Source organism: Phasianus colchicus, chromosome 8 (assembly GCF_987193195.1).
Source record: "Phasianus colchicus chromosome 8, bPhaCol1.hap1.1, whole genome shotgun sequence".
NCBI lineage: Eukaryota > Metazoa > Chordata > Aves > Galliformes > Phasianidae > Phasianus > Phasianus colchicus.
The window spans coordinates 19,572,723-19,594,934 of NC_143443.1; the positions used below are offsets into that span (position 1 = coordinate 19,572,723).

General features: G+C 44.7%; 1 protein-coding gene and 1 long non-coding RNA gene across 3 annotated transcripts; one reads left to right on the forward strand and one right to left on the reverse strand.

Moving 5' to 3' along the window:
* The first annotated feature begins 2,693 nt into the window (after positions 1-2,693).
* On the forward strand, positions 2,694-9,071 carry TMEM72 (transmembrane protein 72). 2 transcript variants are annotated; one of them, XM_090145183.1, is made up of 5 exons: positions 2,694-2,927; positions 6,057-6,278; positions 6,697-6,768; positions 7,385-7,524; positions 7,710-9,071. In XM_090145183.1, the coding sequence occupies exons 3-5, from the start codon at positions 6,758-6,760 to the stop codon at positions 8,168-8,170; spliced, it is 612 nt and encodes a 203-aa protein (XP_090001309.1). In that variant the 5' UTR covers positions 2,694-2,927; positions 6,057-6,278; positions 6,697-6,757; the 3' UTR covers positions 8,171-9,071. The 2 variants fall into 2 exon arrangements, with proteins under 2 accessions (XP_090001309.1, XP_031463535.2); XM_031607675.2 differs by having other exon boundaries at positions 6,212-6,278.
* A 517-nt stretch (positions 9,072-9,588) lies between these two features.
* Positions 9,589-21,603, reverse strand: LOC149917055 (uncharacterized). The gene is made up of 4 exons (XR_016468798.1): positions 21,517-21,603; positions 16,969-17,085; positions 15,081-15,189; positions 9,589-9,782 (listed from the first exon to the last, which is right to left on the reverse strand). It is a non-coding gene; the product is annotated as an uncharacterized LOC149917055 (long non-coding RNA).
* Positions 21,604-22,212: the final 609 nt, after the last annotated feature.

The following is a 22,212-nucleotide window of genomic DNA, read 5'->3' on the forward strand; positions in this document are numbered from 1 at the left end:
TCACAAAGGGGAAGGGGCGCTCATGCTGACATGTAGGGATATCTTGTTCTGATGAGAGCAGCTAACCTGGGCTTGGTGGGAGCCTTGAAGTTGTCACAGGACTAGCAGTCCCACCCCACCCTACATAAACTGTTGTGGACTGGTGCTGGCCTCAGCTCTGGGATCTCCCAATCCTCCCAGTTTCCACAGGATCCATGTGGCGTCTGTCACACTCTTCTTACTCAGATAGTAAAACTTTATGGCATCTTTCATCATCGCCTTGCAGAGGGCTGGCTGCAGCCTGCAATTTGCATGGAGCAGCCAGGCTGGTGGTGGGGTCCTGCTGTCCCCTGCCGGTAGCCCCCATGGTTGTGACAACATCAGGGTGGCAGCAGGGCCTGGCGGACCACAGGCAGATCACCTTATCACACTAGACTAGGGCAATGTTTAGAGAAACCAAACAAAACCTTCTCTGATTCCCACCAGGGTTGAATATTTGAAGTTACAGCACTTAATGCTCTTTCACAGGGTGAGGTGTGTGCCACTAAGCGCAGACATGGCACAGTGGCCATGGTGGCCATACTATTACAATGTGACTAAAATGAAGTGCAAGAAGGAAAGAATGAAAGTGGGGACTAGCATTGCTATGAAACAGTAACATGGCATAAAATCCTCCTAGCTAAAACTATACATCACTGGAAGCAGCCAGTAAATGTGAATCCTGGCTGGCAGCCAGGGTGCAAATGGCATGGCTCTATGCACAGAAAGTAGCTTAATGTGCAGTGGAGAACACTGCTATCAAGGCTTCCAGAACAGGCTGTGCTGGCGCATAGTTTTTGCAGTGTTGGTTACAGGCTGTTAAACCCCTGTAGGTCATAAATTCTCATTCTTTTTTAACTGCATAAATTCACTCTGAAAGTCCTCACAGAAACACATAGAAAGGGCTTATAGCTTCACTGACGGTATCAGCTCCCCAGTTGAAAGGAGGCAGAATGAGAGGAGATCCCTCTACCAAGAAAGATAACATTTATATGACATTACTTCATAGAGCACTAGCCAAAAAGCTTCTAAATGGAAGGAAATACTGGTAGTGTTGGCACTGAGGATGCCTGTCCTGCTCACACCATACCTTCCCTCAGGCAGGGGACAAGGACTCTCAGCAAGTCAGGTGTAAGCCCACTCTGATGCTGGAAAATGGCTAGGAGAATGTGGGACGGAGATAGGAGGTTTAAATCATTAATGTATTAAGTTGCCTTTCCCAGATGGACTATGTTTCTCCATCACCACCCCCACCCACAAATTTACTTTTATTTTAAACCCTGGGGCTTGTTGCTGGCAAGAAAGGAAACCTTACTGTCAAGGGCACCCAGGTAAAGTCATTTAAATTCTGTTCGAGAATTCACTGCAATTGGATGTGAGCCCGAGGGTGACCAAGTGGTGCTTTACCGTGGTGCTGGTGTGGGGACCATGTTGTGAGGCAGGGGACAATGAGGGTGGGCACAGAGTCCCACTCTTTAGAGACAGGCACTGAAGACAACCCTCAGGACAGCAGCTTCTTCAAGGCTGGGCCAGTGGATCTCAGCAATCCTAAAATTCCTTCTGCTTTCCTTTGGCCTATGTACTTATTTTTCAGCTTTCATGCTTGTAAAGAAACACCTGAAATTCAACACATCAAGGTTAAAAAAAAAAAAAAAAAAAGATAACAAAGAAAAATGCATCCAGACAATTTGCAGACTTAGGGTTCTCCAGCCAGTGTGGTAATTTCTGGAGCCATTGGCCAGAGGAGTGCAGAGGCCATTCCTGCAGCATGCCAGTGGCAGTGGGCAGGAAGCAGGACACCATGGAATTTGCTCCCCTTGGGAGTTGTTCTGCTGGTGTGTACTGGTTTTTCCATCCCTCTTGAGAAAGAAGTGCAGGCTTACAGCTGAGCCACCAGCTGTGGAGATCCTAAATCCGTTTCTTCCAAAAATATGCTGTGGGGCTGGTAATAGAGAGGGAAACCCCTTGTGTGGGGTCCTTACTGAGCCCACACTTGCAGGAGGCACGGTGAAGGCAGGAGCCATGGTGATTTGCCCAGTGGATGAGATCACTGCCTTATGAGTCACAGCCCTGTGGGCACCAGTGTGTGCACAGGTCTCCTGTTGTGCTTTGGTTGTGCCCATCCAGGCAGTAGGTGGGGTCTGGTGACCCCCATGAGATGAGCTGTGTTCAGTGGGACAGGGGGTCACGAGTAGGTGCACACTGCCCTATCTCAGCCTTTATTGTAGTGAGAGCTGCCCCTCCTCAGAAGCACTGTGTCCCGGAGAGACAGGCCAAGGATCCTGATGCTGTCTGCCAAAGCCAACACAAATAGGCCAGAGTGCATACACATAGCCCTCCTCCTCTGACACCACTCCACATGCCAGTGGGACCCCAGTGCAAATGGCCAGCCCAGGAGCCCCACCATCTACCAGGAGATTGCTGCTCCCTTGCCAAAAGCAAGCATCATCCTCCTCACAAATGGTTAACCTGCAGGGAGCCGCACAGCACTAATGACTTCACATGCATTTAATCAGCTTGGGCTTACAGAGCTGCTGCCTTGGAGCAGGAAAGCCACGCGTGCACCCCAGTTGCAAGGCTGCAAATGCTCCCAAAGCCGCACCCCCCTTACCAATCATTAATCATCATCGGGAGGGCGGGTGAGGGGGAAAAGGCCAAGTGTCTGCAACCCTGAGGCAGTGCTGACCGGTTCCCTGCAGTGGCAGCTTGTTCTGCCCCTGTGGAGGTGGCCAGTCCTTTGGGAAGGTCACGAGGACCTGCACACAAGAGGCTCAGCCTGCAGCTGGAGGTCTGAAGACAGAGCCTCTGCTTAGCTGGCATCACCTCCATCATCTTCATCATGCGGCAGGAAGCATTCTGGAGTGCCTTGGAGTACACCTGCCGATTGCTGGGCATCACCACTGCAGCAGGTAGGAGCAAGCTCCCTTTCTTTGCTATTAAAAGAATAGGGGTGGGGGCTCTCGAGCTGTTTCTAAGCCTTTGGCCAGGTGTAGCCACTGTTCCCTGCTGCAAGGGGGGTAAGGGAATTTGCTCCCTTTTGCTTTGAGACACATCAAAGGAAAGTGCTGGGTGCATGGACTGTTCGCAGAAGACAAGACAAAGTGCAGGTGGAAAAGACAGCCAAGTTGTTTTCTTGTAAAAATGCAGCGGAACAAGCATAATGTGAGTGGGACTGAAAAGCAAAATACTCAGGACAGCACGAAACTGTTGGGCTGCCATGGTGCTGCAACATCTCATTCACTCAGAGTTGGGCTGTGGTGGTCATCCTTGCCCCACAGCACGTCTCTGGGTGGGATAAGTAGCCAGGACAGGGGCAGTGAGCTCAGGGGTTCACTCTGGTACTGCTGCTGACTCTCTCTCATGGGGCAGGGCAGGCAGAATTCTGCCTCAGTTTCTCCATCAGCAAAGCAGAGATCAAAAGGCTTAGCTTGCCTCATGGCTGGAGGTGTGAATAGAGGCTCCTGATGAGAGGTATCTCAGGTGCCTGTGTCAGACTCCAGGAATTTTGGATTTCAGACATCGCTCAGTAGGTCATAGCAGGCCCTCCCACTCTGGCGTTTCCTTTATCAAGTGCAGACACTTTGCTCAAGTCAGGGACGAAGCAGAAAGCACAAAGGTCAGCTGGAGAGCACACAGGTCCCCAAGGACACCCAGAGCCCTGCTGGGACAATGGAGGCTGTGCTCCACAGTGTACTTTAATAGACTGATAAAGTGCAGAGGTTCAAGTCATTGAGTTTGTACAAACTCTCAGCACATTATATTGAGGTTGCAGCAGACAGGAGCTGGCACACTGCTTTAACTAGTAAATACAAATCTGTCTGTTCCCATCCTCCTCAGGCCCACACAAGCCCATGCTGATCATATTCACTCTTAAAGCTCCAAATTCACACAGATATTCTTGGGTGAAAACACGGCCTTGTTGCAGGAAAACTAAAGCTAGAACAGTAAAACTGAACATAGCTTACAGTTTGGAAGAGTCTTAATGGAATATAATCTCTCTTGACTGTTTGCTATTCTCCACACTCTGCATCATCCATACCCCTTCCCATAGCTCTTTTTGAAACTAGAAGTGCAGTCCCCTCAGCTGAGCAGCTGCAGAGTACAGACAGCTACACTGCCAGTCTCTGTACTTTTCCATATCTCTGCTCTGATGCCTTCCCACTATCAACTGGTTTTCCCAAAAGGACAGTGAAGGAATGGGAGGTGCCCATGCTTTATTCTTTTGTGTGTCTCAATGGGGTAAGAAAACAGCTTGATGCAGCGCTTAGTGCCTGATGAGGTGTATGAGGTTTTCACATGAAATGGAAACCACGCAGAAAGGAATCCCACAGGCTTTGGTTGAATAAGAATAATGAAAGGGAGAGGAGAGTGCATCAGCCTCACTAATTGATCCTGAGAAGGTCTGGCCAACTCCATAGATTTGCAAACACAAAAGATTGCCCACAAAATGTAACCCCTTCTTCCCCCAGGACCTTGGTGTGCAATGGGGCTTCTTGTGCAGGAAATATCCTGTTGTCCATGGCTCATCAGTGAGGAGCAATCAAATCATCCCACAGATGACCTCTGTATTGGGGGTATCTCCATAAATCAGAGATTTTAGGCCTCGTGATTTCTGCATCCAGAGAGTCTTTACTTTTTTCTTAATTCTCATGCTTTCAACCATTTAATTCCTAATCATGTGCCTTTAACCACATGATTTGGAGAAGATCCAAATCAAGGCAGCAACAAGCCCAAACAAACACTTCAGAAACAACCCTTTGCTTTTTGCAGTTACTTCACCCAAACAGCTTTGCAGATAAAGCAGAAGCTGTGCAAAATCAGAAAAATTCCCCAGGCAAAGCAGAGACTAGTGCTGTTGAATTCTGCATTTGTCTGTGGGGAGCAACTGAATGGATGAATTCTGCATTTGTATAGAAAAGTGTTAAGAAGGTTGCTTTATCACAGGATAATGAAGGACAATTTCTTGTGTGTAGGACTGCACAGCTTGGTCCCTTCACAGCCCTCTGATGAAGTGATATCCCCTGTCTTTGCTTGGGTGTGGAGAGACAGGATGTGGGCCCCATGTGTTCCCCTGGAACCAGGAAGGGCCAGTACAGGAGATCATTAGCTGCAGGTGACACAGCAAGAACCAACAAGACCACAGCATCCAAATGGGGCTTGGCTTGGCTGGATCATCACAGTATGCTCAGGCGCAGACCCACCGTACTGGCCCACCTCATGGGCATGGTGGGCTAGAGCTTGGCTCCCTGCTTGTGAGCCTGGTACCCTACTTCTGGGTGGGCACAGTCACAGCTCAGGTAATGTAATCCGAAATCTGGAGAAAAACTCTCTAACTCCAGTGTGGTGTTAGAGTACCCACAGCCAACTGGCACCTCAGGTCTTGTCCAGTGTGCACTGAACAAGCTCTCTGCCGCTGGTGCAAAGCACTTTGTTTCTGTGCTATTTTGGAAATACCCTTGAGGGATGTTGAAGGAAAGTTTGCATGCCATAAAACTATTGGCTCCCAACGACCAGTTCTGGAAGGACTTTAGCCTTGCTAATACTCTTAATCCCCCTTAAACTGACTCCCCAGTGTGCTGTGCTGGCTTGTGTTCTGGGGGGGATGTTCATTCCTTGTTTTTAATCTGCCTGCTCCTCTTACAGGTTTTTCTGTTTGGCTAGCAAAGAATTTTAATTCCTTGGCTACAGCCCTACCTGAATACAACTGGCACAGTTCCCCTATCCTGCCAATGCCCTACAGCCACATGTGGGGTGCAGCAGAGCTGGTGGGCATGGAGAGGATCAGAGCAGAGAGGCCTCAGCAGAGGCTCATAGATGCGTGGGATGAGGGGCAGGAGCAGATGGGTAAGTGGGATTGAAGTCTCTACAGCAGTAGAGGGTGGGAAAGACATGGGACAGACACCTCTGCTTATCTCTGTCCAAAGCTATTCTCAGAGCACATCTTCCCAGGCCATGCAGCAGCAAGGGTGCCTGTTGGTATATTGCTGTGCTTGGTTCCTGAGCTGTACATCAAGGCCAGCACTCAGCTCTGATTCCAGGGTTCCTGTATCAGCTTGAGTCACGAAAGATGCAGAGCAGAAGCAGCTGCACCAACATCCACAGACACCAGGGCATGGATACTGGGAGCTGATGGAACACCAGGGAATCACAAACTGAGCCAGCAGTCAACATCTTTGCTGCCTTCCCTTTCTAGTGCTGATCGGCGTGGGTGTAGAAACTCTACAGCGAGGGCAGTTCAAAAGCCTGGCTTTCTACCTGCTGTGAGTATTTTTACTCTTGCACTCAGAGCTAGTAGAGGTGGCACAGTTGATTCCTCCACCAAGTATAGCACCAAACTAGCCTTCAACAGCAGCAGGGAACAGCATCAAAGGCTTTGGGGAATTTAGAACTCCCTTATTAGGCTTCCAATGAGTAAGTTGATCCTGTTAGTGAGGATGACCCTCTCCTCATGCTAATGTAGATTCAGGTAGGCCAGAAGTGACTGGCTGCAAGTTAGCCCTCCATGGGTGGAAGGTCTTGGGCTCTCCTCTATAAACCAGCCAGGTAGAGAGTGTTCAGACCCTAGAAAACAGTCTTTGTTGTGATTGGGACAGTAAATTCCAGCTCTCCACACCCCTTCTTCCATTTGCAGAGCATGCTTCAGCCCAGCCCTGCCTTCCTGACAACTCCATCTTTCAGTTTTTCAGGGGTTGCAGTTACTGTCTGTGAAGGCTTCTTCTTTCTCAGTTTATTCCTGGAGATGTGCTTCACGTGAGTAGATCCTGTCCAGTCTTTCCAACCCTTGTGGGACTTGCCAAGGGCAACCTGTCGCTTCCAGGCAATATCAGACCTGTCAAAGCTGCAACTGCCACACCAAAGGTCCTGCCCCTAATGCCATGGCAGTAGTGCAGCAGGGAGATAAGTGAAGTTATGTCCACAATTAATCAAACACATGTTTTAACCCAAGTTTGTGCCATAATCTAAGCATCAGTATGACAAATCCTACTCTGCAGCACCTTCTTAGCACATTGTACGAAGTCATACAAGAGTCCAGCAGAAGTTTGAGTTAAAATGTAGAAAATCCTTACACACTTCTCATGACTTTCATCATAAGTTCAAAATCTCCAATTGCTATGAGGCAACACCTTAATCCAACTAGTAGCTATAAGCATGCCAAGAAGAGGACACATATGATGCTGATTTGTTACCTCTGCCCACCATACTCAGGACTCAGACTTCATTTAGCTTCTCTAACCAAAACACCAGTTTTTCTTAGCAAACTAGACTGAGAGTCTGAACCTTTAGATAGGTCATGGTTAGGTCCAAATCCCCTCACCATGCATTTCTACATGTAGAAGTGTACAAGGACTTCTGTTTCTCTCTCCAGATATGAGCCCGACTCTTTGGCACATTCCTGCTGGAAGCAAGCCAGACGCCCAGGAAGTTTCCAGAAATTTCTGGGGTACACTCTGCTCTCAGTGGCTTGCTTCTTGCATCCCGTCATCGTCTGGCATGTCACCATACCTGGTGAGGAGCCTGTGCTGGGGTGGGGAGTGGTGCAAATGAAAGACGAATATGGTCTGTTGGGGACAATGGACAGGTAGACCCACAGATGGTGAGGATGTGTGCAGTGCTGAGTTAACTGGACCAAACACTTATTGGCTAGCACTTCACCTTGAGCCAACCCTCAATCAATATATCCTTCTCTCCAGGGTCCATGCTGGTGCTCACTGCCTTGGCCTACTTTCTGCTGAGCAAGAGGAGAAAGATCCCAGGGCACAAAGAGGTGCATCCTGAGGCAGGCCAGTACGTGGATCCTTCAGCCACCATGGCAGCCCCAACCATTGCTGGTGACACTGAGCAGACCTACACCTTCCACGAGGCCCAGAGGGAGCAGCATTGCTCACTGCTGGGCCACATGAAGAGCATCCTGAAGGGCAGCAAGGACAGAAGTCTGACCCATGCAGCTACAATCCAACCAGAGGTCCCACCAGCCCCACGCAAGCAAGTGCACTTCCAGGAGAAGGTGGTGCAAATCATCCCTTCTGTCAGCGAAAGCCTGGATGATGTGGAAAGTGAGACTGAAGAAACCACATCAGATACAGCACCCATCCTCACCCCTCCTGATACCCCTGTCGTCCTCACTCCCCTCAGTCCCACAGGACTGTTTTGAGGATTTACCAGCAACAAGGACAAGGCAGGCACACTTGTACTGGTGTTTCTCTCTGTGATTCAGGCAACTGATAGACCTTGTGCCGCGGGCAGCGCTGCCACAATGACTAGAGTGTCACAGCCTCCTCTGCGCTTGCTATGATCCTGGCAGGTCAGCAGGAAATCCCACAGGCCAACTCTACAGCTAGCAAGGAGAATGAGGGATGGACTGTGTGTCACCCATGCCCCAGTGTGGAGGAGTGGCCCTCCTGGCCCTCCCTACCCTGGCTGTTTCACCTGTTATGCAGGGACTGCATGTTCAAATCAGACCTGCAGCTGTTGACAGGGTTTGTGGTGGTCTGCAGCCCTACAACACCATGCCCAGGGGACAGGCCATGGATTGACCAGCCCACTGGAAAGACAGTAAGGTTTCTCCTCCTGGGGAATCTCTCTCTATGGCTTCATTCATCATCTATTACAGAATGGCACGCCGCAGCAGCAGCTTCTGCCTAACATCACAGCCATGGCATTTGCTTCCTATGAGGCAGCAAGAGGGCTACCATCATCCACTGAGCAGCCTCTGCTGGGAACAGTTGTCTTCTGACTGTTCTTGTTGTGCCTGGAAGAGCTCATGGAAGCTTGGAGTTATCAAGCACTCTTCTGGAGCTAGCTCTTGCTAAGTGTTCTCCTTTGAGACATGCTCTGGGCCCAGCAGGGATGTCACGTCACTGTGGGAGCAGGGAGGACCCTAGGGAGCCCTCTGGAGTTAGAAGAGCTTTGGAATGCTGTAGCACCTCAAGTTCCAAGGTTCAGCACTGCACTAGTTGGCTCAGCAGGCTGTGTTAAATATGGCCCCCAGTGGGCAAAGGCAATAATAGTTACAATGCTGCCCCCATGGCCCTCTCCAAACCCTGAAGTCTTCACCTTTGCCTTAATCCTACTGTATCCTCTGCTCTTTGAGGACCATTTACCCATAATATAGCATTTCTTTCCTGCTCAATCCCTCAGGCAGGATTTGTAACCTCTCTGAGGTTGTACCAGAGCAGTACAGGGCAGATAGCCCAAGACTCTTTTCTTTGCTCCTGGATCCACTAGCAAAGGGACCTACAACTCAGCCTGTGCCTGCAGATGCCATCAGCAAGACTCTCACATAAGCATCAGGCAACTCTCATGGAGTGCACATGGCTGCACATGGGAAGGAGTACTTTGCTCGGACACTGGACATGAGTGTTGGAGTGGGGATGGTGAAGGACAGAAAATCCTTGAGACCTGTTTAGGCTGATAATAACACAGAAGTCAGTGTGGACTTTTTTTTTTTTTTTTTTTTTTTTTGGAAATACGTTGTTTCATTTTAAACATTCATCTCTCTGAGACACAATTACCACAATCGCCGTTTAGGAAAGTGATGTATTTTGAAGGGAAGTGGGAAAATATGTTCAAAAATCAAAAGGCAAGTGATGAGAACTCAGTGCAACTTTTTAATAAATTCTGATTAATTTGCTCCTGTTATGGGAGATGGATGGGGAAGAAGGCAGAAGATATTGACTCACAGTGTTTGGCTGCCTGTATTGGTTAGTGAAACTGTCCTCAGGAGGGGCTTATGGTTGGTCTCACACACTCAGTTGTTCCTACAACTAGAAATGAATAAAAAAAAGCTTCTTGTTCCATCACTGATGTTTGAAATGATGACTGCTATCAATCTGCTCTATACACAATGCAGAGATTACAGACCTCTTTCTTCCAGCTGCCCAAATTAAACCTCCACTCCAAAATAGCATGCTGGAGAAGAGTCACATACATATCTGAGTTTAGGGAGAGTTAGTTTCCTCCTACACCTCCAAAACTGTATTCAGAAAATTGAAGCAATTTACAGACTAACACCACACCACTGATACCCTGAATAAAGTCACAGCTCCACCCACAAGCTGGTGGTGGTTTATTCATCACATGAAGAAATGAATACGAAGCCATTTTCCTCTAAAGTAGATAATCAAACAGCATACTTGCACCATGAAAGGCCCCAGCCCAGCCATGCTGAAAGGGTATCATCCCTGTCCACTTCTCCAAAAGGCTGTGCTCAGAGATGGCTCCTTGACTCAGTCACATATCTGCCCATTATACCCACTCTTAGTGGCATGCAACTTTCTGCAACATCCCAGGCTGCTCTCTGAATGTTGAATAACTAATTATATACATAGAGGTAAGAGTTATCAAAAAGACAGAGCTCTTCATAGATCAACTGATCTGCTGATGAAAGATCACATTTATGCCACTGCCTTTTTAGCTCTGAACAAAGCTCCAGGACAGCCTGGGTGCACACAGCCAACCTGCATCCAAATGTCACACATCTGCCCTTACACAGCAGACCCACACATTATACCCACCTGTCAGCGGAGATAGCTGGCAAGAGGAATACCAATGGAATAAGAGTTCTGGAGTGGGGAAAACAAAATTTCACCCCAAATTTTATTGTGCTGTGAAATGCATTTATAGAGTTCTTAATCATTAGCATCTGCAGAATCAGGTCTTTTTGTTTTCAGGCATGTCTCAATGTAGGATTCCTTTGGGAAATGGGACTGGGGAAAGCTGCCAGTAAGGTGGTTGCTCAGCCTTGTTGGGAATTCCCAGGGCAGAGTGCTCTTGCATATCCCTAGATGCTTTTCTTGCCTGCTCCCTTCCGTTGGCCTGGCTTTTCTCCATCCCTACAGCTAGCTGCCCTAGAAGACGAAGGTTGGAAAAAATCTGCTCTTCACTCCTGTGTTAAATTGTTCATTCAGTTAAGGTCCATCTCTGACTCACCAGTAATTCTGGAGATAGATGCTCCTTCAACTAAGCTATAGCCCAAAACAGCCCTGAAGGACGCACTCACATCACACAGGCTGAGCTGCTGCTCCACATTACCCTCTTTGTGCATCCCCAGCTCTGCTCCCTACCGTCCATCCCATCCTAGTGCTATTTGCCAGCTCCATCAGCTGACAGAACTCATTAGCCCAGAGAAAAAAATAATTAGGAAAAAGAAAGCAGGTGGTTGTCTTCTAGGGGTAATGAGCCAAATAAATCCATGGAAGAAAGGGACAGGCACAAAATGAAGGGTTGAGGGGAATAAGGGCACCCTTTTCAAAGGCAGCAGACTGTTAGAGCAGCTCAACTGTGCAAAGAAATATAGCCTCAGGAGTTCCTTAAAATCCCAGTGTAGAAGGAATGCTCACCCTCAGGGGGTGCTGGATGACCTTGCAGAGACTGCTTGCTGAAGTGTTCATTTCTCCTTTGGACCCTCTTTCTATATCTTGTTATGAGAGGCACCTCAGGGTCTACTGAAAGCACCAGAGGCAGTGGAGATTTGGAGGGTGAGGTATCATTATGGCAAATTCACAGAGGCAGGAAAAGAAAGAGTAAGAACTTGATGCAATCAACTGTGAAGTGCAGTGATACCTGAAGTTGAGCTGCCTGAACTGTCAGTCCACACAGCATCACATGAATCCTGGTATATTATTTTTGCATTTATTACTGCTAATTCATGATACAGCTAATCTACTAGGATTAGTCCACTGAGTTAGAGTTAATTGTATCAGCCTGTAAACTCCTACAGTGTCATATGCTGAAAGGAAAGCAGATGAATCACCCAAAAGTAGTATGTGTGCAAGATGAAACTCCATAAGGTAACCCTGACAGAAACAATTCCAAAGTTTCCTCTGAAGACATTCCTGCATGAGTTAAAGTCTGCCTGCTTTGCATGTATAAGTGCTCTGGAAACTCATCACGGTGCTATTTGACAGCAACACCTGCAGCAGTCAAGCCTGGTGCTGGGGTCAGTGGTATGAGCAGCTCCTGACTCAGGGCTGAGTCACATGAACATGCAGGAGAGAACCTGCCTCTATTCTCTTATGTGAATCAGGAAATAAGTGCTGTATGTTGACACACCTGCAACACTACCACTTCACAGCCCTACGCCTTATCCTATTACATTCACAAGCTTCACCTATGCCTGGGCCAGAAGTTCAGATCCTGTTTTGGACAGACTCCAAAGCACACACTTTGTGCTCTTCAGAGAGTTACAAGGACCAGAAACCAGGTGCCAGGTCTGCCTGGTGTTCCTCAGAACTGTCAACATCATCTTGGCATGGGGTGGGCAAGGGCAGGAATCTGGCTTCTAGCTGCCAAACGCCAACCTGCATACCACAGGTGCAACTTAGGTTATAGCCTAGTGAACGACTAATATACCTTTAGGAAACCAATTGTAGGCAGCTACTCACTCAGTATATGACTTTAATGAATCCTGTTTTGGTGTTGTATGTAAAATGCCAGGAATCTGATTTCCCAACTAGCTCTTTGGATTACACGTTAATATTCCAGAGAAAGGAGGCTATACAGCAGCCACACCTCTGAGAAGGCAATGCCATGAGTGAAGGTCTTTTGTAGCTAATCTGGAGATGTTTAAGGCCTTTGCAGACTCAGTCTGAAGATGTAGTCCCTCAGCACCAGAAACAGCATGACAGTGCCCAGGCCTGTGCATCTCTTCATAGCTGTTTTGTCTGCACATGTCTATAGTTCCTTGTGCAATACTCCCGAAAATTTTATGTTACTCATAAGGTTGCTGTTACTGTCTGCCTTTGCTTTATAAATAGCATTTAATAACATAAACAGTACTTAAGTAGCACTTTCAACCATGGAAACATGAGCACAAAATGATAAAACATATTTTGTTCTGTGTCCTGTAGCCACGGTTGAGAATGTCTCAAGCCAACTAATTACAACATTGCTATTTCCTGAAACAGCAGCAGGGAACACGTATCTTTTAAAAAAGGTGCCATAACAGACCGTGTGATAGAAACTATCCAGCAAGGCAAAAGCAAATATACCACATGAATTTGTACTGCCAGAGAAATGCTATTGCAGCCACTGTGCAGTTTCTGCCATGAGAAGACCCCCTGCTTTCTTGTTACCTGCTTGTAGATGTCAGTGATAGCAGTGTACTACTGCAAGTTTGACTCCAGCTGCCATCCCAGCATTTTCCATGGTTTCCACTCCTGTGTGACCAACACCTGCTAAATACAGTTACCTGGGGCTGTGTGGAGATACCATGTAAAGCATTTTTTTTTTGTTACTCAGTATTATTAGCAAAAGTAATTATTATAGTTATTTCTCCAAAAGCATGAAGGCCTGAAAACAATTTAAAAATTTAAAGAAAAATCAGCTTAGTCAATGTCTTATATATTTTATATAAGACTGTAATTTCCATGTTTCTGGCATTCAAATGGGCCATTCAGATGGCTTACTTTACTCCCTAAAAAGAGTAGAATCACAGAGTCAGAGGACTGCTTGTGTTGGAAAGGTCCTTAAAGACTATCCAGTTTCAACCACTCACCATGGGCAGGGTTACCAACCACTAGATCATGGTTTAAAAATTTAAAAAAATGATATGTCGGACAAGAACACTGAAAATTATGAGTTGAACGGGATTAAGCTAAAGCTAGTCTCAAGCAGAAAATCATTAACAACAATTAATTTGTAAACAAACTTCCTTAAGAAATTTTCTTATCATAGAATCATAGAATCACAAGGTTGGAAAGGACCTCTAAGATCATCTAGATCAACCGTCCTCCCATTACCACTGCTACCACAAACCACTGAACCATATCTCATAGCTCCTCATCCAGACGCCTCTTGAATATTGCCAGAGACGGCGACTCTACCGCCTCCCTGGGCAGCCATTCCAGTGCCTGACCACTCTCACTGAGTAGGTATGTATATGTCTATATGGCTCAGTCTCTACACAGGACAGCTACTAAGAAGTTGTACTGAAACCAAATTGACTTTATTTTCTACATTGTTGTTTACATTATTTTTTTTTTTCTCAAATCTGATTTATTCAAAATAGTGGTGAGAAACTTTAACGGGGCCCTAAGTTCATGAGTCTGTAAATTTATTCTGTCTCACATAAGTCACTCTAAAACAGACGTATGAAAAGCAGGCAAAAAATTTTACCATCAACATCTCAGAAATAAAATCTACTACATGACTGAAATACAAAAAAAAAGACCTGATACAACAGGTTGCATTTGTTCTATAAAAAATAATATGTTGACTTCCAGGAGGATACATGGGTCAGGAGACAGAGTAGATGAAATGAACCATGACTGGAATAGAATAAAATAGAATAAACTTCAGCTAATATAAACGTAATTCCAACATATGCAACACTTCAAGTATCCACTACTGAAGAAATGGAATTGCTGAGGACTGCTTCTGAACCAGACTTGAAGTCCAAAGATAAGTTATTGATTCTGCTTTAAAACTATGATAATTTCTCAAATGTATTTTTCCCCACATCTGCCTGTCTCTTCCATATCACAATAAATAAATAAATAAATAATGAAGAAAAAAAAAAAAGAAAAAAAAAAGAAAAAAAAAGGCTATATGCTGTATGGTCTGGGGAAATAAACCAATACTATGACACTGAAATGTTACTTCTTCAGATCAGCAATCTGATTTAACTGAATAAATTCCATGACTAGAAGCACTGGGATTTCACCTGGGGCTTTTGTATGTGTGACTACTTGATAGGATGTAAAGGTCTGTGGTGGACAGCAGAGAAACAGTGATGAGGTAAGAAAACACCTATGAGGATCATGAAGACAGAGCAGAAAATTACATGCAGGAAAGCTGAAAAACAGGAGGAATGTGGGTTTATGAAAGGCTGAAGAGCTGAAAAAGGATAGATAGATGAGAAAACATAACAAGACACTAAAACAAAAAGTAAACATGAGAGATATGAGGTGTTGATGGACACACAAGAAAACAGTGAGAGCAGAGGACACCAATAGGACTACAAGGAAGACTGAAGCACAGAAGAGCAGACAAAGGACAGAAGACAGGCTAGGTTAGGAGCTGGCCTCACCTCACAAGAAAGGAGAGGGTAAAGGAAAACTTACTTCATTCATCCAAAGCAAAAGTATGGCAACATATGTTTGAATTTGAAACTCCAAATTGCATTGCATAAATTAGGAGTGGTTCTTTCCTCTTGAAAGGCCAGAAGGCAGACTGAAAAAAGCAAACATACATCAAGCATAAGCAAACATGTCAATGCATGATTAATTAACCTGTATAGCTTTTTTCAACATCTTTTTGATTTTGAGATGGTTTAAATACATTGTGCAAAACTCCTCTGCTTCTTGCAGCATAGCTGTGTGGTTTCATGTGAGGAACAGTGGGACAAGGTGCACTACCTCATTGCAGATGTAGGTGACAGGATGGCACACAGAGACAAGGCACACCAGGGTGTGTATGGGAATGGCACATTTTCATGTTATCAGAACGCAGTTGAAGCAAATCACCTTTTCCTTTGCACATTCATGAGATACAACAACTCATCGTGCCACGATCATATTTGGCAAACAAGGCTTACATAAAATGACCTCCCATATCTCTTATGAATAAGCAAGACAAACGTGCATTGCATAGTGCCTGCTATGCAATGCAGAGAGCCTGCTATTTAACTCTGTGTTACTCCAGTAAATCCACATTGCTTTGGTGGGAAGTATCAGGATGACTGTCTCCAATTAGATGCACTTACACTGCTGACTGTGATTTCCCAGGTAGAAATGCATGCATGCTTGCATGGTAGCTGAAACACAGTGCATTTGGTGTTTCAAAGGCAGCAAGTACTCTGGGATTAGCACACAAATAGCACTAATCTCTGCAGCATATGCTCTTCACTTCACACAGACTAACTCTGTAGGTGTTGTACAGATGGGTGAAAACACAATGGCCTGTTGTCCCTGTAGTGCATGTAAGGAATATACCATGATCAGAAATGTCTGGGCATAAAGTAGACTTACCACTAGAGGTAATTCCAAAACCAAATATATCAGTAATAAAATTAAAAAGAAATCTAACCTGTGCAACACGGAAGTACTGGATACAAAGATATAAAATTATCTATCACATATTCTGAAGTCTAAGGAGGATATTAGGACCTATCTGCTTGTAACTCTTAAGTGAAGCAGTCAAGGAGCAAGCCTGATAGAGCTCAAGAAACTTTTGGACGATGCTTTCAGACATACTGTCTAATTAAGCAGTCCTGTTGGAGCCAGGGGTAGGATGAAATGTTGCTTGTGGGTTTCTTCCAATGCAGGATATTCTATGATTATATAACTATACTTGCCATGTTTGTAGTAACTACGACAAGCTATAATTTAAATTACAATGACTTAATCATTAACAAATATACTTATTACACAGCTAGGACTTTATTGAAAGGTTGGTCAGTATTTCCCTTAAAATTGGTGCTCACAGTCACATGAGGATGCCAGCCTAGCAGTCATAGAGAAAAGCTTAAAAACAAAGGGCTCCTAATGAGGCAGGAGTTTGCTCATGGCTCCGAATGCTGAGAGCTGGCTATTTTGTATCACCTGGAAAAGGGAAAACTGTTCAGAATTACCCTTGTAAACAACCTTCCATTTTTAATTTGTGTTTTCTGTAATACTCAGCTACAAACAGTAAACAATTTGCAGACAACAGATGCTCAGAAGTTTAACTAGCTTATGCCCATCAGTCATCACAGATGGAAATCTTTTCCACCTGAAAATCTGGTTGTTGCTTTGCTTAAACCAAGCAGAGGATACCTGCAAGCCCAGTCTTCATTCTTTACTATTATTTTCATGAACAAAATGACTTTAAGCAGACTAGGATAAAACATGTATACTTCCAAACATGATCCAAGAAGAAGATGGTTTGTATAAACTGAATGCACACAAAACCAAGCAGTAATGCCAGAAGCAGGTAGGAAACCCAAGAACAACTAAAACTAAGTGCTTAGACCTATGCTTGGTACTTCCTGTTGCTGGATCAATGGTTACTGGAGCCTCATGTAGCTCTTCATCTTGCTACACTCCTCTTCTTTTCCCAAGGTCCCACAAGTAGCAGAGTCCAGTGATTCTGGAAGACAGAAAAAAGAATGGGAAACAGATCACTGATTGACATTCTCTAGTATAGTCCCTCCAGTGTAGGTTGTCAGTTACGTGAAAAATAAACACTATGAGTAGAAGGTTGTATGTACACACCCTGTATTGCACATTCACCCACTAGTATTAATGATTTCACCCACTAGTAGTTGACAGTTGATGTACCGCACATAGAAATATGTTTGACATAAGCAATTATGTAGCTCTGGCTTTGATTTTATTTTCTCACAAATAAACTCCAGGGTGTAATTCTCTGCAGCCCCAGATTAAAATTACAGACTAATCATCACTGAAGCCATGGCAGAGCTGACCTGCTCCACATCCCTGTCATCAGTGGATATTTCTGCACGTGTAACAACTTCCATGATGATGAACATGCAGGAACTCACTCTACACAATATCACGCATCTTTCTGTATCTGCCAGAACCACTCGAAACTGGAAACTCCTGTCCACCTTCTGGAGAGTTTTGTCAGCTTTTCTCCAAACAGAGAAGAGTTACAGTTTGTTCCTCCTTGAATTTGAATAATGCTCACCAGTGAAAAAGGTAATGGCAACAGTTTCAGGGTGCTTCATAAGCTGGTTCTTTCTATAGAAAATGAAATTAAAAAAGCTGAGTGCCCGATATATGCCCAAGGTACGAGTTTTATACTGCCCATTTCCTGTAAGGCTAAGGGTGAGTACATAACATCAGAGGAACTCATTTACGCAAAACATTTGTACGTCTTAGCATTTGTGCACGTCTTTTCAAAGAGTGTAGCTCTAAAAAATCATCTTGCTTTGCAATAGCACAGTCACTTGCCCAATACACAAAGCCAGTATGAATCCAACAACAGCACAGAACCATACAGTTATTTTAAGCCTAAGGGAAGATGGTTAAGCTGTCCTCCTAAGGAAACAATGCTCAGGGGATTATCGTCTCTGTGTGTCTGTATGCTCACTGGCAAATTTCAAGCCTTGTGACCATTTCTCACTGATTCCAGCACATTCCTGGCCAAAATGACTGAGTCTTCATCTGTTTCATGGGGGAGAAAAAGGAAAAAAAAAAAAGGATGACCAAGTAGAAGTGAAGAGAAGGATTGCAAGTGTATGTAATACCTTACCCAGCATCACTGAGTACAAAGATCAGGAGAAAAGCAAGAGAAATACCCCAGTCACTGGAAATGTTGAATTTGCAACCAGCTGTAAAGTACAAAATGGTAAGAAACCAGCATTTGCCTTACGTAGTGCTCAAAGAACAATTTTTCAAACACAAAGGAGTTCTGATATGATTAAATGAAAATTTTAAAGCATTACTGGCTCCAAGAATCTACTTGTCAGTTAAAAAAATCTTTTAAAATCGTTATTCTTTCAGATACTTATTACCTTATTTTAAAAGAAAATACAGTATAACAAAAATAGAATCCATAGAGTTGGAACCTTTAAAGGTCACCTCGTCCAACTTCCCTGCAAATAACAGGGACATGCACAGCTAAATTAGGTGATCAGAAGTCATTACTGACTTCTTCATCGCCAGCAGTTCATTCTCCTAAGTCTCTGTCATCACACCTTGTAATAACGATATTCCTGTCTTTATAGTTTATGTGAATCAAATCTGATACCCCTTAGGCAAGGATTTTAGCAACAACATTCATGTAGTTATCAGCTACCTGCCAGTATTTGGAATGGATACTCAGATTAACAGGAATGCAACTTGAAATACAACTCAGACACTGTTCAGACAAGTACTAGGAACAGCCTGTGCACAAAATCCTTGTAAACAGAGTTGCCAGCTGGGCAAGGGGAAGGAAACAAAAATCATGGAAGCAGGAGTGATTTAGGCACAACAGTGATGAACAGCTCAGTGTCCTACTCACTAGCCCCAGCTCAGATTGTGGCCCGTGCAGAATGTTACAACACAGCCATCATGTGAAGGAGCACATGAAATTTGTCCAGAATTTTATTGGTTCTGTTCCTATGTGGCATTGTGAAACTGTGGTGGCAATAGCACGTTAGAAGTACATTTCCTTCACATAGTAAGAGTTGACACTAGTAAATTACACTGTGTAGACTTTTCATTTGTTTTTGAAAAATATCAACTTGGGTTCAGCAGACAAATTTTTTCTTTATAAGGGAAAGCTTGTTTTGAAAACACAAACTGTTTGGTATGCAGATTTGCTATTTAAAGTACATTCTATAGAAAAGGTTTAAACACTTTTTCATGTTGCTTTCCTCACAAAAGACCAAAACAAAATTCTACTCCCTAAGTGCAAGGTAATCATCTTAATTTGTTACTACTTCTTAATTATTTTTATGGTGGATTTATTAATGTGGGAAAACTAATGCTGATGCCCACTCTGGGCTGCACCCAACTCAGGTCAGCCTGGACCAGTCACAGGTGTGTCAAAATACCAGTTTCAACAGAGTACAAAGGATATGCGATGCCATCAGCACTGATGAGGCTGCACTTCAACTACCATATTCAGTCTGGGGCCCATTTCTACAGGACAAACAGTAAGGCCCTGGAATATGTTCAAGGAGGGGCAATGAAGATGTGAAGGGTCTGGAGCAGAAGTGTTATGGGGAGCAGCTGAGGGAAATGGAATTGTTCAGTCTGGAGAAGAGGAGGCTCAGGAGAGACTGTGTCTCTCCCTACAACACACTGAAAAGAGGTAGATAAGTTGGGGATGGTCTCTTTTCTCAGCTAACAGATAGAACAAGAGGTAATGTCCTCAAGCTGTGCTAGGGGAGGTTCAGGTTGGGTATTAGGAAAAATTTCTTCTCGGAAAGAGTGGTGATGCACTGACACAGGCTGCCAAGGAAGGTGGTGAGGTCACTGTCCCTAGAGCTGTTCATGAAAAGAGTAGGTGTGGCACTGAGGGACATGGTTAGTGAGCATGATGGTGATGGTTGGCAGTTGGACTAGATGATCTTTTCTAACCTTAATGATTCTATGATCTCCAACTCTTCCAGCAGCCTCTTTCAGTCTCAGAGCAAGCCACTTACTTTAAATTGTACCTCTAAAACCACTACTCACTGTCTACTATCCCTCTGATCCTTAAAAGCAACTGGAAAACTCCTGTAAATGCCAACACAAATCAGACTTGAGCAAATTGGCTAACGCATCACCAGTAGCAACCAGAGCCCATTACCAGTGCTGCCTGGTGCATGCTGAGTGCAGCCCCTGCTTGGTGCTACCACTGGCTCTAATTGTTCTGCCAGAGTATTTGAGCTCATGCTCCCACAACTTTCATTTGGGAGTTAGTCAGAGTCACAGAATTGAAGTCACAGTGGTTGGCAGAGACTTCTGGTGATCATCTAGCCCAACCCCTTCTAAGGCAGGTTCCCTACAGTAGGTTGCACAGGAAAAAATCCAGACAGGTATTGAATAACTCCAGAAAAAGAAATGCCAGAATATCTCTGGGCAGCCTGTTCCAATGCATACGAGAACAGTCTGTATATCATGCAGCTTTCCACACATGCATGCAGATGTATGAATTTTTTTTTTCTTTATGAGGTGAATTTGATTAAGAAAGGGTGAGGAGAAATTACTGTATATATTACTGTAAAATTAGCAGATGAATTAAAAGAATTATCTGTGGATTCTGGTGTAATATAATTTGGGCAGCCATGTAAAATGCATGAATTGCAACAGACTTCATCTTCATCCACCCACACTCAGAAGTGAAGTAACCCTGTTCTGCATACGTCTCACAAACTTCATCATCAGCCAAATATACTGTAGAACCTATTTCTATTGTCAAAAGCTGTGTTTTCTCTGTGTGCATCAAAAAGAGAGGAGCCAGCACTGAGCATTCTGCCCTTTCTCCAGGTGGCTGAGGCTGTAAGATGTATGGGCAGGAGTGCAGCATTTTCTGGGCACTGGGACATGAGGTGTCACCAGGTGTGCAGCACTCCATTCCTCCCAGACTCTGCCCTTTGACTCTTCACCTATGTTACACAAAATGCTCATAACTGTGGAAGTGCTGATTCAGAGTTATCTCAGTCATCACTCCAGAACACCGTGTCACTCAGTTTGGTCACTAGAACATATCCAGAGAAGCCCATGCTATTTGCTTTGACAACAAGAACCAGGAATATTTTGTGAGCCTCACAGATCTGAGGAGACTCCTTCATTCAAGCAGTGCCACTTGAACATAGCACCTCACGCTTTGCATTTGTGTCCTACTGTGCACAGACTCCACTTGAAGCTCTCCCTTTGCTGCTGGGAGGTGTAAGGTCCGTTAGGAATCCCTGAGGATTCTGCCTCACCACCAGGACATGGTTGTGTTGGAAGGCAAGAGTATCCCAACCTGAGAACTGTTGAGGGGTGGGTGGCTGAGGGTAGGCCTTGCCCTGATGGAGACTGCAGTTGTCCCACAGATGGCATGAAGAATGCACTAGTAGCCCTTGTTCCTAGTTCTTACTGTATTTTGCTCGGTCTTGGCAAACAACTCCTCACACCACTGGCATGAAATATTTTTAGAGCCATAAGAGTACATGGAGGGTTCCTTCTGTTTTTGCTGCTGTGTCTCCTTGGAGACGACTGGCCAGCAGCTCACACAAGAATACGGCTGTTGCTCAGTTAAGCATACCATCCTCTAAACACCCTCCGTAACACACTCAAAATAGACAGGTTTCCCTGATAACAACATATGCTAACCGGCTGAAGAAGCCAAAAGGACATATTTGATCCATGAAGAACTATATTCAGCATATTGCAAATATTCTCTATTCTTACCTCAGTTCCAGAAAAACCCAGATCTATTTCTGAATCATGAGGAAGTAGAAAGAGAAATACATCTGCAGAAAATATCAAAATGCTAGGGATTATATCATCCTGTGTGTTGCTTTTTGTCCAAGAGAGAACAAGGAGTTGAGGCTTCGTAAACTGAATACATAGCCAACAATTTATATAGAGGCACTCATTTATATAATGACAGTTAGGATGACCAGTTTAAAGTTCTTTTGAGCATACCCACAATTGTGAAGCTGCAGCCACAACCCTGACAGCAGTATTTCAACCTTTGAGCATTTCTACTGACTCCTACACCTGCTCATACTGTGAGCAGCTCCCCTTGAAGCCTGTCAGTTAAAAATGGAGTGTGTGTGGTCAAAATAAT